Below are 18,121 nucleotides of genomic sequence, written 5' to 3'. Positions count from 1 at the left end.
AAAGATATAGATCTAGAGTGTATTGTGAGCTGGTTTGAGTTGCTGGAAATTACATAACTATTTTCTTTCAAAATAGCTTGTTTCACCTTGTTTCAAAGATAGTTCTAATTACGTTGAGTATAATTTTAGTGCTTTGTACTGTGTGTTAATTATATTTTATATTCACATTATACTCCTATTTAAAGCTTGAAATCATTTCTGTGGTAACTCCCAGCTAAATCAGAATGTCCCATTAATCAAAATACCTTTCTCCTTTACTATTCTAGATAAAGGATTATTATATAGATGTCTATATTTATAGTGACTATGTAATATTTATGTTATGTAGCTACTTATAATGTCCATATAATTACAGCTGTCTAAGGTTGGATTTGTTTTCTTATTTTCCTTTAGGAAACGGTGTAGTAATTCATCTACCTGGATTGTTTGAGGAAGCAGAGAAAAATGTTCAAAAAGGAAAAGGTATGAAAGAATGAGTCTGCTTTGCCTGTTAACCAGTAATTTTTTTGTGAAATTTTATCAGGTGCTCATGTCAGACAAACTCGGCATTTTTGTCTTGTACTTTTAAAAGGCAGGTTGTTGTAGGGTAAATTTGTAAACATTGGTTGTTAAATTTTATTCATTTTCACCAAAAGCCAAATATATATAAGGCCCTTGTATAAGTCCTGATTTTTTGCACAATTGATTGTCTGCCTATTTTTGTTTGATTTGCTATACTTAAAATGATTTAAAGGCTTATCTTAAGGTAGCTATATGTTAGTTGCAAATCTCTAGAAAATTAGAAAGTTTATTTTGTCACTTGTTCTCAAGCTAGCATTCCCTTTCTTACTAAAACAAGAACTTACTGGAAATTCAGGGGAGCCACTGAAGCATTTTACAGATAGTTTGTGATATTTCCTAGAGGATCTAGAGTTTTCCTTGGTTGTACAACCTAGGGGTAGAAAAGGGTTATTTAGATTAGTCCCTACAGAGGAGGGAAATCTTGTTTTGTGCAATATATCTCCTGCTATTTACTTTTAGAAGTAACCTTGGATTCCTGCCTTTCCTGATCTCTTTTGGATTTTTGGAGGTGTCATTACATTCAATTTGGCAACCTTCTTTTAGGGTATGAAGGAAATTTGAAAATATAGATAATACCCAATTGAGGGAGGTCATTGGTACAGTTTCCCCTTAGCTTAGCTCAAGTTCAAAATACTTGATTATGTTACTGTTGTTAAGCTTCATTGTTCAAGTATAAAGGTAGCAATCCATCCTCTCAAGTATTCCTAACAATTAAACTGACTTTGCAAAGTCCTGTCTTTTGCAAAATCCTGTCTTCCTACCATCTCCTTCATCCTCCCTGCATTTTGGGCTAGGCCCTAGTCCCTGTTTTGTAATTGGTCAGTTTGAGGTTTCTGTGTTGCTTTCTGCAACTCATTACCTAACCCTTTAACAATATTGGCTTATTCCCTTTTTCCTTCTTTGTTGTCTTTGGGTTCATTTATTCATTCAACAGTCATTTTTTTTAACACTTATTGGATGACATGCCCAGTGCTATGAAAACTAATGGTCCCTGTCCTCAGGCATTCATAGTTGTGTAGAAAGGCAAATAAATAAATAATTACAATTCAGTGTGAAAAGTGCTGCTATAGACTACTTTAGAGGAATTGGTGAAGAGTTTAATTATTTTTGGCTTGCATTTTGGAGCTTTTTAGAGCAAAACACTTGAAAGATGGAATTTATGGATGAGTCTGGATATAGAATGATAGAGAAGAAAATTCTTATAAAACTAAAACTGATGCTTTTTGTGAGGAAGAGAAGAGACAAAAGTGGTAGCTTTGGTGGAAAACACTTTTAGACATTGTACTTATGAAGAAATTAAGGTTAAAATATTATTGACAAATGTTCAATTAAGTGTGTCTTTTTCTCTCCTTCCTTCCAGGTCTAGAAGGCTGGGAAAAAAGGCTTATCATATCTGACAGAGCTCATATTGGTAAGAGGGACATACTGCATTTGTTTTTAATTCTCCTTTTTAATCAGAAATTTATCAGATGAAAGTATTTAGTAACTAATTTTGTCTATTAATTTTAGTTAAACCTAGGTAATGTGAATTGTAATAATTGATATTCAAGTATAAAACTTTTTAATTTTTTCTTTCTTTCTTTTTTGTTTTTATGACAACTAGACTAAAATTTACTTATTTCTGAAAAAATGGCTAGTTAGCCAAATATGTAATATAAGCAGTATTTCATGAGACATCTCTAAGCCTATTAAAAAATACAAACAGCATTTATTTGCATATAGTAATAGCCCATGTAAAAGTGGGTAATACCCATGTAAAAGTGGGTATAACATCTGATAAATCTTTAGAGTGATTCTTTATGCCTAAACTATAATAATACTGCTTTTTAAATAATTCAGACTTTACTCAGGTTGGTCATCTCCTACAATAATTGGAGCAAACTGTTTTCTAAAATTAATTTCTGTCATCACTAATAAATTTGAAGGTTTCTTCTCTGTTATTATCATATCTTTGAATTAATGTAATTGTTGATTAGCAGTGAAATTATTAGGATACCACAACCAAAATGAAAATAAGAACTAAACGATGTGAGAAACCTATATGATTGATCTGAGCTTTTAAATTATATTTAAATATGTACATCTCCTGAGGCAACAGCTGCTCTAGTTTTAGCATTGGCCTCCATTTATTAGGCAGCTTCATCAAGGTTCCTATAAGTATTTATGGCCAAGTACAGAATAATAACATTGTCTCCAAATAACAATCACAGGCTCAAACACTGTGTATAATCTTAGTAACCCAATAAAATAGTTTTTAAAAATAACTTTTATTTGAGGTAAACTGTACTGGATTAAGATACACCTTTTAGATGTGAAAATGTCCCCATCCTCAATGTATTGTATACTAGGGGCTTCTTAATCTATAAAATCTGAAAAATGACAATTTTGATGATTACTGCAATACATTTTTTGCATAGATATACATTATCCTATATGTTGCCTATGAATAGACCTGTTGTCCTTTGTAATGAAGACTTTGATAGTTGTTAGCATGACTGTATAAAACATGTGGAAAACTTCTGTATTTTCCATAAAACAAAGTATGCTTATGAGCAGTTTGTACTTTACCTGACTGTATTTAAACTATGAAAATATTACTCATCATTAATAATTGTATTTATACGGAACATTTTCTTTCAAGAATTCATAGAACTTGGTGTAGTTTTTTGTTCTTCTTTAGTAAAACTGCAAGTTATATTTCCATAGTAACTAAAAAGCATAGATAAATAATCAAGACAGAAAAGAAAAAATATAGTAGTGAATAATAACATGCATTTCGGATAAGGGCAAAAAAGGATTTGGTTTTTCAGAGGAATGGGGTTGTGAATTGGTTTGTTTTTACCCATTTTAAGCATTTTATTTAAAAAATCATCCTCTCAGTGACTGGTACCTATGGAGTTTAATATATGTTTTTTGGGGGGATTGTTAACTTATCCTAGAACTTTTTTATTCTTAACTTTTTTTATTGTATAGTATAACATATATACAAAGCAAAGAAATTAAAAAGCAGTAGTTTCAAGAAACTCCTCAACAAGAGTTACAGGACAGATTCCGGAGTTTTTCATGGGCTACCATATGATCTTCTGAGATTTTTTTCCTCCTAGCTGCTCCAGAATATAGGAGGCTAGAGGGCTTAAATATTTTTTTTTATCACAATTGACTTTTTTTTCTTCATTTTTTGTGAAAAATAACATATATACAAAAAGGCAATACATTTCAAAGCACAGCACCACAATTAATTGTAGAACATATTTCAGAGTTTGGGGTTACAATTTCACAATTTTAGATTTTTACTTCTAACTGCTCTAAGATGCAGGCGACTAAAAGGTATATCAATTTAACGATTCAGCATTCATATTCATTTGTTAAATCCTATTTTCTCTCTATAACTCCACCATCACCTTTCATCTTTCCATCCCTCTCTTTAGGGGTGTTTGGACTATGGCCGTTGTAAATTTTTCATATCGGAAAGGTCTGTCACTAATATGGGGTAGGGAGATGTAACTATCTGTTGTTCTAGAGAGGCTGGGGTAGGTTTCAGGACTTATCTGGACCAGGGACCCATCTGGAGGTTGTAGATCTCTGGAAATTTACTCTAGTGCCTGGAACCCTTGTGGGATCTTATATATTGCCCTAGGTATTCTTTAGGATTGGCTGGAATGGTCCTGGTTGGGGGTGGACAGGTTATGATAAGTAGCAATGTCTAACTGAAGCTTGCATAAGAGCAACCTCCAGAGTAGCCTCTCAACTCTATTTGAACTCTCTCTACTATGGATACTTTATTAGTTACACTTCTTTTCCCCTTTTGGTCAGTATAGAATTGTTGATCCCTCAGTGCCAGGTCTGGATTCATACCTGGAAGTCATCTCCCACGTTGCCAAGGAGACTTTCACCCCTGAAAGTCATGTCCCACGTAGCACGGAGGGCAATGATTTCACTTGCAGAGTTGGGCTTAGAGAGACTGAGGCCACAACTGAGCAACAAAAGAGGTCCTCCAGAAGTAACTCTTAGGCATGCCTGTAGGTAATCTAAGCTTCTCCGCTACCTACATAAGCTTCACAAGAGTAAGCCTCATGATCGAGGGCATGGCCTATTGATTTGGGTGTCCCTAAAGTTTGACACAGTATCAGGGGATTCCCTGATGGTAAGGTTTAATAGCTCCATATCTTTCTCCCATCCCTCAAGGGACTTTACCAATACTTTTTGATTATCTGCTTAATATACTCTAAAATGTATCCAGGCATTACAATAATCCATACAGGATTAAAGGACCTCTTATTCTGGACTCCCTAAATTTCAGTTGTTCAAATGAGCTGTACAGATAGGTTGAGTTAAATTATGTATAACAGAAAATTTCGGTTCCAGACCAAATAAACCTTTCTTCCATTGGTCTCGAAGAGTATGTATGGTTCTAAAATAGAGACATTGTTTTCCTTACCTCTGTGTTCTGAATTACTTTAACCCCAGCCTGTTCGGCTTTGTTCCTATCTCTTAATATCAGGTTATATATATAAAACAGCCTCTCAAAATCCAGAAATAATAATCACCACTCCAGACTTAATGTGTCTGCTCTAAAAGCTTACATACAATGTAGGCATTGTACTGTTTTCTTGTATGCATTTTCTAAAGGTGACCATGCCATTGTTGTTCTTTTGTTTCTGGCTTATTTTGTCTCACCAAATGTCCCACATGTTCATTCTCATCGTTCCATGCCTCATGTCTTTGATCCTTTTTGTAGCAGTACTGCCTTCTTTCGTAAGTATACATCACCTACTTCACCAACCTACTTCTCCATCAGTGCATCCTTCAGCCACCTGTACTCATCAGGGATCATGTAGAGGGCCCAAAGTCCACAGTCCATCAACATTCTCAATTTTAGATAATTTCATTGTTCCCAAGAGGAAGAAAACCAATAAACACACCCTTACCAAATAGGAAATCTAAACCTCCTCTTAGCTCTTGTCCCTCACCCCATTATTTACCTCTGCTGTTGCTGTGGTAGTGCTGATAGTTTCCTTTTTTTTTTTTTTTTTTTTTTTAAAGAGAGAGGGAGGAAGGGAAGGAAAGACAGAGAGAAGGAAGGAAGGGAGGAAGAAAGGGAAACATCTTTAAACATTTTCTTGTTTTATTATATTTTGTTTGTTTGTTTGTTTTTTACATGGGCTGGGGCCGGGAATCGAACCGGGGTCCTCCGGCATGGCAGGCAAGCACTCTTGCCCGCTGAGCCACCGCGGCCCGCCCCTGATAGTTTCCTTTTGAACATAGCTCATAGCATGCGATAGCAGTTTTCCCCCTGTACCCTGGACTTAAATACTCTTTGTACAAGAATCATATCTTTGAAGTAATTCTTGTGAGAACTAATTAATATTTCTAATGTGAACCAGTGGGACACATAGGTCTATAAAACCCCTTTCAATCTTGCTCATCTTCAGTATGATATTACATACAGACCCACTAGAAAACCACCTTCACTTCTATCTATTCCCTTACATTGGAGTTCAACTTCATTAGCTAACGGTTCACCCATTTCTAGCTTCTATGTATCTCTAAGTTCCCTATATCCTGTATTATTAGCCTCTGATTATACCTTTTTGCTGGTCATAAAAGTGGAGTCATACAGTATCCATCCTTTTGTGTCTGGCTAATTTCATTCAGCATTATGTCCTCAAGGCTCATCCATCTTGTCATGTGCTTCAGGATGTCATTTTATCTTACTGCTGCATAATATTTCATCAGTATAAAATGTATATACCACATTTTATTGATCCACTCATCTCTTGATGGGCATTTGGTTTGTTACCATCTTTTTATCCTAGAACTTCTATTTAAACTTTTGTGTGTCATCACTATAGTGTTACAGTTAAAAAGCAGTTTAGTGTTATTAATATTTAATTTTTCTTACTGGTTGCCTTTTAGGTATATATTGATAAAATATTCTATTTTTGTGAGTGAAAGTTGTTAAAACTCAATTATCAATTAAATGTTTGGGTACTTGATTGTCACCCTATTCCTCCTTTCCCACTTAACATGTGTTACCAGTTATCATGTAAATCATATTTATAAAATGTTAGCAAAATTACCACAGTGATATATCATTTGTCAACCAATGTAGCATTTTAGGTAGCTCAAGAATAATTAGTATGCCTTTATTGTTTATTCTGAAAGGTAAATTCCAAGTGATGATGACAGTTTGAATTTATCTAATTAATGATCATTTTGCATCATGTGTAGCTTTGCTTATGTACTTAGTCAAGTAAGCATAGATTTTAAATGTTTTCCAGACTCCTGGGTATTACCTAATATAACAGTACTTAAATAGGTGGCTGCCCAGTAATTTTTGGTTTAAGTTATGTTCTAACACACTCTTACTAAATTTGGTCTTGTGATAATAAAAACCAGATATGGTCTTGTTATATAAATGCTAATGAGTTAGAATCAATGCTGTGATTACCATGTGGAGGAGAGAGTTACAGAAAAATAGGCAGCATCACTGTTTAGTTCTTACAAAGAGGTTACTATCTAGCATTTTTTGAGTGAATAACATTTATAACAGTTAAGTAACCATTTTAGTTCTTTCTCCTTCAAAGTTTTTTTTTATGTTTAGCCTTTTGGTAAAACAGCATTTTGGTTTATTCTTATCTTGCAGATAAAGTAAGGTACTGAATTTTTTGTTAGATAATGAAAACTACCACTTGTTTTCAGAACTTTCTGATGGTCTTCTGTTTTCTGCTATGTGAAATTTGACATCTTCATCAGAGTTCCACAATTTAAGATTGCAAAATAAGGATAATAAATATAATTTCTGATAGAAAGAGAACTGAACCTATGGAGGATAAACTCACTAAAATTTTGATGTTAGTAGTCATATAATATAGCATCGTATGTATATGCTTTAAAATATATGTTATTAAAAAGTCTTTAAGAAACCATTATTTTAAAACAGTCAATTCTTAGTGGTGAAAAGGAATAAAAAGTGTCATAAAAAATCTAATAACTTAAAAATGCTATGAATCATTGCTATAAAACCAGTTCAGATTTTTGCTTCAGGGATTCTCTTCTTTATCATCAAAGGACTGAAGGGACAATTCTGTAAACTACTTTGTAATTTATGGCACAAGAACCTTTATGTTCAGAACTAAGCATAGAGCACAGTATATGGGTGCTTAACAAATTCATTTCTTTCCAAGAATTTGTTATTTCTTATAAAATCATGAAATTAAGTGGCATATGTACTATGCAGCACAATATAATAAAATTATAAACGTTGGAATTTTAGGTAATCAAAATCTTGATTGTGTTGATTCTGTGGGCTCTGACAAGTTATTTTACTAGGTGTTCTTCCCCCTACCCATCAGTAAAATGGGAACATAGCACCTAAGACAAGGTTGTGTGTGTCAATGAGGAAAACAACTTTCTCTGTTTTATTGTATGTATATATTTATTTAGCATCCAATTCACAATGAAGCCTTATGAAGGTAATTTTCCTGATAACTTAATAGCTTCCTGGAACCTAGAAAATCCTAAGAAAACATTATCTCTATGATAAAGTACTAAATTAATTTCTGAAACATACTGTTCAGCTGCTTTCCATCAATTTTTTTGTGGCTTGCCAGTAGTCTTTTTAACTTCTTTGAACATGGAAAACAAAACTGATGTTTAATTGCAAATTATTTTCTTTTCAAAAGAAATGACATACTCCAGGCAGCCCAGGAAAAGAAGGATCCCTGGTTCTACTTGGGCTCAGATAAGACAGAGAGGACCCTGTACTTTGAAATGGAATTTTTTTTCTTAATTGCCACCTCAGTTAGCTCATTGCTAGTGTATAGAAACACTACTGATTTTTGTGTGTTAATCTTGTGTCCCACCACTTTGCTGAATTTGTTTATTAGCTCACATAGCTTTGTCGTAGATTTCGTGGGATTTTCCAAATATAGGATCATGTCATCCACAAATAATGAAAGTTTTACTTATTCGTTTCCCATTTGTATGCCTCCTATTTCTTTTTCTTACCTAATTGTTCTGCCCAGAACTTCTAGCACAGTGTTGAATAACAGTGGTGATAGTGGGCATTCTTGTCTTATTTTTCATCCCAGGGGAATGTCTTTTAGTCTCTCACCATTGAATATGATGTTGGTTGTGGTTTTTCATGTATGCCCCTTTTCATATTGAGTCAGTGTCCTTCAGTTGCTACCTTTGTAGTTTTTTGTTTTTTTTTAATCAAGAAAGGATGCTGAATTTTGTCAAATGTCTTTTTAGCATCAATAGAGATGATTGTATGATTTTTCCCTTTCAGTGTGTTAATGTGTTATATTACATTAGTTGATTTCCTTGTGTTGAACCACCCTTGTATGCCTGGAATAAACCCCACTTGACTGTGGGGTATAATTCTTTTAATGTGCCATTCGATTTGATTTGAAAGTATTTTGTGGAGAATATTTGCATCTGTGTTCATTAGGGAGAGTGCCTGTAGTTTTCCTTTCTTGTAGTATTTTTATCAGGTTTTGGTGTTAGAGTGATATTTGTTTTGTAAAATGAATTAAGTAGTGTTTCCTTTTCTTCAATTTTTGGAAGAGTTAGAGCACAAAGGCGTTAGTTCTTAGAATGTTTGGTAAAATTCCCTCCTGAAGCCATCTGGCCTGGGCCTTTGTTGAAAAATATTTCAGTTTGTTAAGAGCTGCTGGAATGCAATATACCAGAAGCAGAATGGCTTCTAAAAGGAGAATTTATTAAGTTGCAAGTTGACAGTTCTAAGACCATGAACATGTCCAGCGTAAGGCATCCAAAGAAAGATACCTTAATTCAAGAAAGGCCGGTAGGTTAATTCAAGAAAGGCCAGTAGGTCCGAAACACTTCTGTCAGCTGGAAAGGCACATGGTGACATCTGCTAGCTTTTTCTTTTCATAAGTCTTCCCTGGGGCCATGTTCCTTCTTTATCTCTAAAGGTCTCCAACTATGTGAGCTCTCCTGGCTCTAAAGCTTTTTCCAAAATGGTTCCCTCCTAAGGGTTCCAGTAAGCAACCCCACCTTGAATGGGTGGAGTCATATCTCTGTGGAAACCATCTAATCAGAAGTTACCACCCACAGTTGGTTGGGTCATATCTCCATGGAAACAATCGAAAAGCTCCCAGCCAGCAATATTGAATGAGGATTAAAGGAGGTGGCTTTTCTGGGGTACACCACAGATTCATACCAGCACAATGGGAGAAAGATCATAGGTGATGGTGGAGTTATACAGAGAAGTTAGGGTTTGACAAATGAGTATGATTGCTGAATCATTATATATTGATACTTCTTTTAGTCTCCAGTACCTTAGAGCAGCTAGAAGTAACAACCTAAAATTGTGGAATCACAGCCCATACCAAATTCTGAAATCTGTTGTACAACTAATTGTTGTGATGTACTTTGAAATTTATTGCTTTTTTATATGTATATTATTTTTCACAAAAAAGAAAAAAGAGAAGGAGTATAGCAGAGAATATAGGATTTAACAAATGTGTATGACTGCTGAATCATTATATTGATGTTTCTTTTGGTCTCCAGTGTCTTGGAGCAGCTAGAGGAAAAATAAAAAAATCTTGGAGCTGTAATCCATACCAAACTTAACTTCTGTTCTAAAACTACTTGTTAAAATATACTTGGAAATTTATTGCTTTTTTGTATATATGTTATATTTTGCAATTAAAAAAAACATTAAAAAGTTATTCAATTATCTTCAAGAATCAAGGTTACTGGATTGTAGTTCAATGGTTTCAGGTATTTCCCTCTAGCTACTCCAGTACACCAAAAACTGAAAAGGGGTATCTATATACTACTTGGGCATGACCTCCAGAGTGACCTCTCAGCTCTGTTGAGATCTGTTAGCCACTGAAACTTTATTTTGTTTCATTTCTCTCTCCCTTTTGGTCAGGAAGGCTTTCTCACTTCCATATTGGCAGGGAGATTTGTATCCTTGGGAGTCATGTCCCAGGTTGGGAGGACAGTCGGTTCACCTGCTAAATTGGCTTAGAGAGAGAGAGGCTGCATATGAGTGATGAAAAGGATTCTCTGGGGTAACTCTTAGGCATAATCATAAAAACTTAATTACTCTTGACTTACAAATTTATTCTGAATTATTATTCAATTTAGTTGAATACAGTTTTACATAGTTCTTAATTTAAGCATTGCCGAGGAGAAATGTTAATTAATTGGATCAGTAAACTAGTATAAGAAGTTTACAAAGTTCATATTAACTAGTTCTTTCATGAGAAAATAAAACCAAATCTTTTAAACATATAAAATATATCCATTTAATTTGTCATAATGAAGTAAGGCTGAAGATTTATATTTCAGTAATTTGAAATGCTATTTGTTTTGTTTTCTTGTATTACCTTTGTTTTAACAACTGTGATTTTTTTTCCCCTCAGTATTTGATTTTCATCAAGCAGCTGATGGTATCCAGGAACAACAGAGACAAGAACAAGCAGGAAAAAAGTATGATTTTTTTTTTGTATACTTTAAGCATATCCAGACCCTTATGTTTGAATTTTAGGCCAGAGGTTTAAGAAAAAGAAGTATTAGAATACAGGCATACCTCGCTTTATTGTGCAGCACAGATACTGCATTTTTACAAACTGAAAGTTTGCAGCAACCCTGTGTCCAGCAAGCCTTTTGGTGCCATTTTTCCAACAGCATGTTCTCACTTCGTGTCTTTGTGCCCCATTTTGATAATTCTTTCAGTATATCAGACTTTTTCATAATTGTTGTATCTATTATGGGGATCTCTGATTAGTGAGTCAATCAATGCGGCAAACTTCATTGTTGTCTTATTTTAAGAAAATGCCACAGCCACCCCGGCCTTCAGCAACCACCACCCTAATCAGTCAGAAGCCACCAACATCGATACAAGACCTTCCACTGGCAAAAAGATTATGATTCTCTGAAGGCTCAGATGATGGTTAGCACTTTTTAGCAATAAAGTACTTTTTAATGAAGGTATGTACATTATTTTTATAGACAAAATGCTGTTGCACTTAGTAAACTACAGTATAGTGTAAACTTTTATATGCACTGGGAAATAAAAAATCTGTGTGACTGGCTTTATTGTGATATTCGCTTTATTGCAGTGATCGGGAACCAAACCTGCAGTATCTCTGAGGTATGCCTGTATCCTATTTAGGATTCAGAGAAAATCTATAGGATTGTAAAAATACAGTCACAGTAGGAAGTAAACATAAATAGAAAATAGTTATAATTCATGTTATTCTTTGTGATAATCTAATCATAAGAACTGCAAATTTCTCATCTAACTTAAAGCTGTCTTGATTTATTTTTAAGTTTGGGTACCACAAAAAAGGGCATTGGCCCAGTTTATTCTTCCAAAGCTGCTCGGAGTGGACTAAGGATGTGCGATCTTGTTTCTGACTTTGATGGCTTCTCTGAGAGGTAACTAACTCATTTTTCAAAATGGAAAGAGGAAATGGATTTTCCGAATTTTAAGAAATAAAAAAAATAAAGGTGTAAATTGGTAAAATCAATATTCTAGTTAAATAGTGGTGGTTGGCTTTTTTTTCTTTCATTTGAAAGTTTTTGTTGTAGTCTAATTGATCCTTAATTTCAGATTTAACCTCATAAAAAATAACATGATATTGATAGAATGGCAGTATTCCAAGAAGACAAAGCCATATTATATTTAAGGATTGGATTTTGGAGTGGTTTCCTGAGAAATAGGTTGCCAGGGGAATGTGGCAGTTACTTTGGTAGGGTCACCACCTTCTGGCCTTCAGGGTCCTGATGCTCAAGATTGTCAGATTTAGAAACTCTGTCTTCCCACCCAGAAATAATTAATCTCTCAGTTATTGGGTGAGTTATTGTATACCAGGGTCACCTTGAAAAATAGAAATGCCACACTGATACATATTTTCTTTAGAAAAATCTCCATGAAGCCTAAAATAATCAGAAAGCTATAACATGACTCAGGGATGAGGAGTTAGTTTTTAGGGTTTAATCGCAAAGTAGCTTCAAATTTATGATGACCTGATGTATCTGTCTTTAGTCTACAATTTATGTTTGTCTGTATTGGCAGGCACCTTCACTAAAGAATATAAAGATAAATTGCTAATGTCCACCTTTGTTTCTTATGCATGTTGTGTAGACTGTCCTCCTTAATATTTCATCCAGCATAATACAGTTAAGTCAGATTTAAGTGTTTCTGAGTTGCAGTCAGATTTCAGTTATCCTCTACTCACTCCCCCCCCCGTATAATATCACTTTGATTATAATTATATTGTTGGTATTCCCAAACTTGAGTAAAAAAATCGGGGGTATTATCATATGTTTAGGTAGTTGATCTCATTCATTAAATTTTGATTCTGATTTATTTTCTCAGAAGGTAACTTCAATCTGGGGATTAACTTGCTTTTTAGGTAATTTATCTTCTTCAGAGGTCATTTTATTCTATTGATTTTTTCAGAATGCTATTTTTAAATAGACCTAATGTCTTGATTTATTTGTATTTCTCAGGTTCAAAGTGCTAGCTAACCAGTACAAATCTATATACCCAACTTTGGAAATAGACATTGAAGGTGAATTACAAAAGCTCAAGGTAATGCTTTCTGATATTTTCAACACTTGTTTGCCAAATTGACATCGAGATCTTTCATTAAGCTTTGAGCTAGGAACTGAAAATACAAGAATTAAAAACACATGGTCTCTGCTTATATGAAGATTACATTGTGGCTGAAGAGATAGATACACATTAAATAGAGTGCAACAGCGGATATGTGTATTGTATTATAGGTAAGAGCTAGTTAAGGAATGCTTTGTGCTTTTGAAATCTAAAGGCATGTAGGCCTGAAAGGACATACATGCTGGAGTAACTTCACACATGGCTTAAACAAAATATTGTTGTTTAATATTGGTTGAAGAGGAATAGCACCTGAAGATAAAATTAGACAAGTAAAGATCAGCTCATAGGTCTTATATGCAATGATAGGGACTGTAGCTTTTGTCCTAGAAATAAAGAAAGACCACAATAATTTTGATCAGAAAGAAGAGCAGATTTTATCACATAAAAATGGCAGCAGTGTGGGAGATATATATCACTAAAGGACCACATGAGAGATAATAACTTTAAAGCCAACCGGCCTATTTAGGAATAATACCCCATAGGGTCAATCTCTTTAGCAGGTACTCTTCAGAAAGATAAGGTAATTGGCTAAACTTTTGGTCCAAAGCCCAAAATTGTAACTATTAGGGTCATTAGTGCCTGAATTAGTCAGTAGTCAAATTGCTATTTCCTTCCCTTCCATTTCCACATAGTCTTTGGTGAATTTCAAGTTGTTTCTTGCATTTCTGATTATTAATGCTTCTATAATTAAGTACCACACTCAATAACAGAGCTGAATAGGAGTCTACAAACCAGATATACCATCCTAGAATGGTCACAAACCTCAGGTTTATTTATTAACTAAATTCCTAATAAAATGGCCTGCAAGAGATATTGTTAGGTACTTGGATTTCAGTGCTTTTTTATTTAGGATAGATAGCTATTTATTTTTTTACATTCTGTCATGCAACTAATATTTTAAATTTATTACCAGTAACTTTCAAATATTTGTATGCTAAAATATGGGTATGGCCTCTCATTTCTATTCTATAAATGTTCCATATAAATGTAAAATAGACTAAAAATAAAGACTTGAAATTAGGGGAGAAGATTCTTATAGGTGAAATACTTTGAACCAGGACTTTAAGGAATAAGGGAAAAAAGGGAATAAAAGATAAATAAGCCAGAGATTGGAGTTGAGAGGCAAGGGGAGATCATACATTGATCAATGATTATAACCTACTTGGGTGGGTTCATGAGTGGATCCTAGAATTTCCATGTTGGTCTGGCTAGCTAAATAGTTAAACATAGTTGAAACTAGGTTTTATTGCAGTTATACTTTAGGCATTGGGGAAAGCTCTTATTTATATTTTTATCTGAATTCTAAAATTAAGCAGTATTATTAATCCCTTGAATATGTTTTGAGAAATTTTTAAATTTTCATATGTAAAATAGTATCTAATATCTATCTACTAGTACTGCTGATATTTTATTGTAATTGAATACAAGAAAAAAAGAATATTAACAGTTTTTGGATATTTTTGTTCTTGGTAATGTATCTTATATCTCTTGCCACATTTTGAGAATCTCAAAACTCATGGCTACATGGATTATAAGTGTACTTTTCACATACTTCATAAAATTTATTGAGGCCCAAAGCAATATAAATAGTCACTTCTTTTCATTTGTCTGAAAGCTTGTTTGTGAAGTAGGAGTTCTTGGTTAATAGTAAGGTATTCATCGTTACTTGTAGTCAGATTAATATAGAACCTTTAAATTTCATTGTATTTCTGTTTTTCTTAAGCTAGTGTCTCTTTTCTGGTCCTGGAAAGTTAGCATGAGAGACCACAACTAGTCCAACTGTTTGCAATAGAGTGAGCACCATCACCAATCCCTTTCTACGACTTCCACTGATTAGTTTTTACTTTCATAAAGTCAGGCAATTTATACTTGTACTGGATTAAACTGTAAATTTATTAGTATACATTCAGATTGGGTTTTTGTTTTGTGTATAGGGTTATATGGAAAGGATTAAACCAATGGTGAAAGATGGAGTTTATTTCCTATATGAAGCCCTACATGGACCACCAAAGAAAATCTTGGTAGAAGGTGCAAATGCAGCACTGCTCGATATTGACTTTGGTAAGTGAGATAGGATTTATGGGGAGTTTAAGACCAAAAGTACTTGGAATGAAAATAATTAATGTTAGCATAAAGAAGTTTTAAAACAAGGCTTTTAACTTGTGTATTCTGAATTGATGGCATTTTCTCATTTTAGGCCAATCTTTTTTTTATATTTTTTTATTTATTAATTAAAAAAAATTAACAACAAACAAAAACATTGACATATCATTCCATTCTCCATATATAATCAGTAATTGTTAATATCATCACATAGTTGCATATTCATCATCTCTTAGAACATTTGCATCGATTTAGAAAAAGAAATAAAAAGACAACAGAAAAAGAAATAAAACAATAACAGAAAAAAGAAGATTATACATACCTTACCTCTTACCCCTCGCTTTCATTTATCACTAGCATTTCAAACTAAATTTATTTTAACATTTGTTCCTCCTATTATTTAATTTTATTCCATATGTTCTACTCGTCTGTTGATATGGTAGATAAAAGGAACATCAGACACAAGGTTTTCACAATCACACAGTCACATTGTGAAAGCTATATCATTGTTCAGTCATCATAAAAAAATATGGCTACTGGAACACAGCTCTACAGTTCCCTCCAGCCTCTCCACTACATCTTGAACAACAAGGTGATATCTACTTAATGCATAAGAATAACCTCCAGGATAACCTCTCGACTCTGTTTGGAATCTCTCAGCCATTGACACTTGGTCTCATTTCACTTTTCCCCCTTTTGGTCGAGAAGGTTCTCTCAGTCCCTTGATGTTAAGTCGCAGCTCATTCTAGGGTTTTTCTCAATCCCTTGATGCTGAGTCTTAGCTCATTCCAGGATCTCTGTCCCATGTTGCCAGGAAGGTCCACACCCCTGGGAGTCATGCCCCACCTAGACAGGGGGAGGGTGGTGAGTTTGCTTGTTGTGTTGGCTGGAGAGAGAGACCACATCTGAGCAATGAAAGAGGCTCTCTTGGGGGTGACTCTTAGGCCTAAATTTTAAGTAGACTTGACCTATCCTTTGTGGGATTAAGTTTCATATGAACAACCCCAAGACTGGGGGCTCAGGCTATAGCTTTGGTTGTCCACACTGCTTGTGAGAATATCAAGAATTCTTGGGGAAGTTGAATTTTTCCCCATTCTCACCATTCCCTGAAGGGGGCTTTGCAAATACTTTTCCACTCACTGATTGAATCACTCTGGGATTCATCAGATATGCCAGTCTGTTTTAAAAGAATATTGAGGAAAACACAATACATGCATTAAATTTGGTAGTCTGTTAGAACAGTGAAATCATTATTTGGGTTCGTTTGGTTTGGGGTTCTTCAAATTGTGGTTTTCATTGTTTGGTTCATGATTCAATTCTAGACCTCACCTCCCTGGAACTGTAAATGAATCCTGTGGAAAGATGATACTTTAATTCAACTGTTTTTTATAAAAATATAGATATATCAGGAACTAATATATATTGATGTTAGACATGCATGTTGTCAAACCTCTGAAACCCTTTTTACCTTAATTAACTCCCTAGAAATGAGACTCTGGATGGATCCAGAGCACTTCCTCCATCTTCAAAAGGTTAAAACTCATTAACTTCTTCAAATTACTGCCTAATATTTTATTGACCATTTAATCTAAGATTCTCTCTCAAGACTTGGATGATTGTTCTCAGTTTTTATTGACATTTCATTGGCTTTTGACTCCAGATATACTAATTAAAGTGTATTTCTATATAGTAGATACATATTTTTGATACCAAAATATGCCTATCCAATTGGAAAGAAAGTAGAGTATCTAATTAGCAGTGTAAATAGATATATGTGAAGGAAATCTTTGGGGGGAAAAAAGAGTACCACTCTTAGTTAATGCTTGTAATTTGAGATTATTCCCTGGATAGAGATCAAAAGCTGGGAAAGTGTTGAATACCACAAAATTCTATACTATACTACAAAATTTCACTCTTGGAGGCTGCTGTACCTTAAATATTCATATCATGGAACCAAATGAATTTGTTTTAAATTAATAGACTCTTAAAAAAACATAGATTGTAATTCTGCATTGTAGAATAACACCAGGATTTCAATGTTAAATTATTTAGCAGTCTATTTAATTGCGAATCTGCCATACAGAGCTGAATCAGTAACTGAGTATACATTCAAAGATCCTCTCCCGTGTAAAACACTTCAGTTATAGGTATAACCACCTTTGTTTTTATCTCACTACAGAAAAAAGAATGAAGAATAAAATGGACTTTGAGATGGTGGTTTCAGTTATGTGCAAGTCTGTCACATACCCAGAATATATACTCAAAGGCAAAATTTTAATAGCATTTCTGTTTTAAAATAATGTGTATATGTGTGTATCTATTTTAATATTTGTTTCTGTTTTTAGGGACTTATCCTTTTGTAACCTCTTCAAATTGTACTGTTGGAGGTGTTTGTACTGGTCTGGGTATGCCCCCTCAAAATGTGGGAGAAGTGTACGGGGTTGTGAAAGCTTATACAACTAGAGTTGGGATTGGTGCCTTTCCTACAGAACAAGACAATGTAAGCCTGTTTCTAAAAAAATCTAATTCAAAAAGTAATGAAATAAAAATTCATCTTCTTTTTTTTTCTTAATGAATTCTTGTCTCCTGAACCTTTCACTTCTTTTAGAAGATTGATCAGGCAACATTTTAAAAATAATGTAATTGTAATGTTACTGGAATATAAGAGGCAATGAATTGATAACCTTAATGAGAAAGGTGTAACTTAGGGAGTGGTAGATTATAGAAGGAGAAACTAGACTGTAGAGAGTGATTGTAGTTCAAATATTTGAGCATTGTTTTCAACCTTACTTC

The 18,121-nt window shown here is 34.0% G+C and overlaps 1 protein-coding gene across 3 annotated transcripts in view; it reads left to right on the top strand.

Moving 5' to 3' along the window:
* The window catches only part of ADSS2 (adenylosuccinate synthase 2), a 53,429-nt gene that overhangs the window by 17,455 nt on the left and 17,853 nt on the right, over positions 1-18,121 (top strand). For 2 of the 3 annotated variants that reach the window (XM_077168510.1, XM_077168511.1), the window contains exons 3-9: positions 394-462; positions 1,922-1,972; positions 10,965-11,031; positions 11,875-11,982; positions 13,060-13,141; positions 15,160-15,286; positions 17,674-17,828. In XM_077168510.1, coding sequence (XP_077024625.1) covers positions 394-462; positions 1,922-1,972; positions 10,965-11,031; positions 11,875-11,982; positions 13,060-13,141; positions 15,160-15,286; positions 17,674-17,828 — 659 coding nt within the window. Of the gene's footprint in view, positions 1-393; positions 463-1,921; positions 1,973-10,964; positions 11,032-11,414; positions 11,533-11,874; positions 11,983-13,059; positions 13,142-15,159; positions 15,287-17,673; positions 17,829-18,121 lie in introns of those variants that run through there. The other variant, XM_077168512.1, reaches the window with a different exon arrangement.

Source organism: Tamandua tetradactyla, chromosome 7, assembly GCF_023851605.1.
Source record: "Tamandua tetradactyla isolate mTamTet1 chromosome 7, mTamTet1.pri, whole genome shotgun sequence".
Classification (NCBI taxonomy): Eukaryota; Metazoa; Chordata; class Mammalia; order Pilosa; family Myrmecophagidae; genus Tamandua; species Tamandua tetradactyla.
Note: the sequence above shows the minus strand (reverse complement) of the source record. Positions and strands in the feature narration are given on the sequence as shown.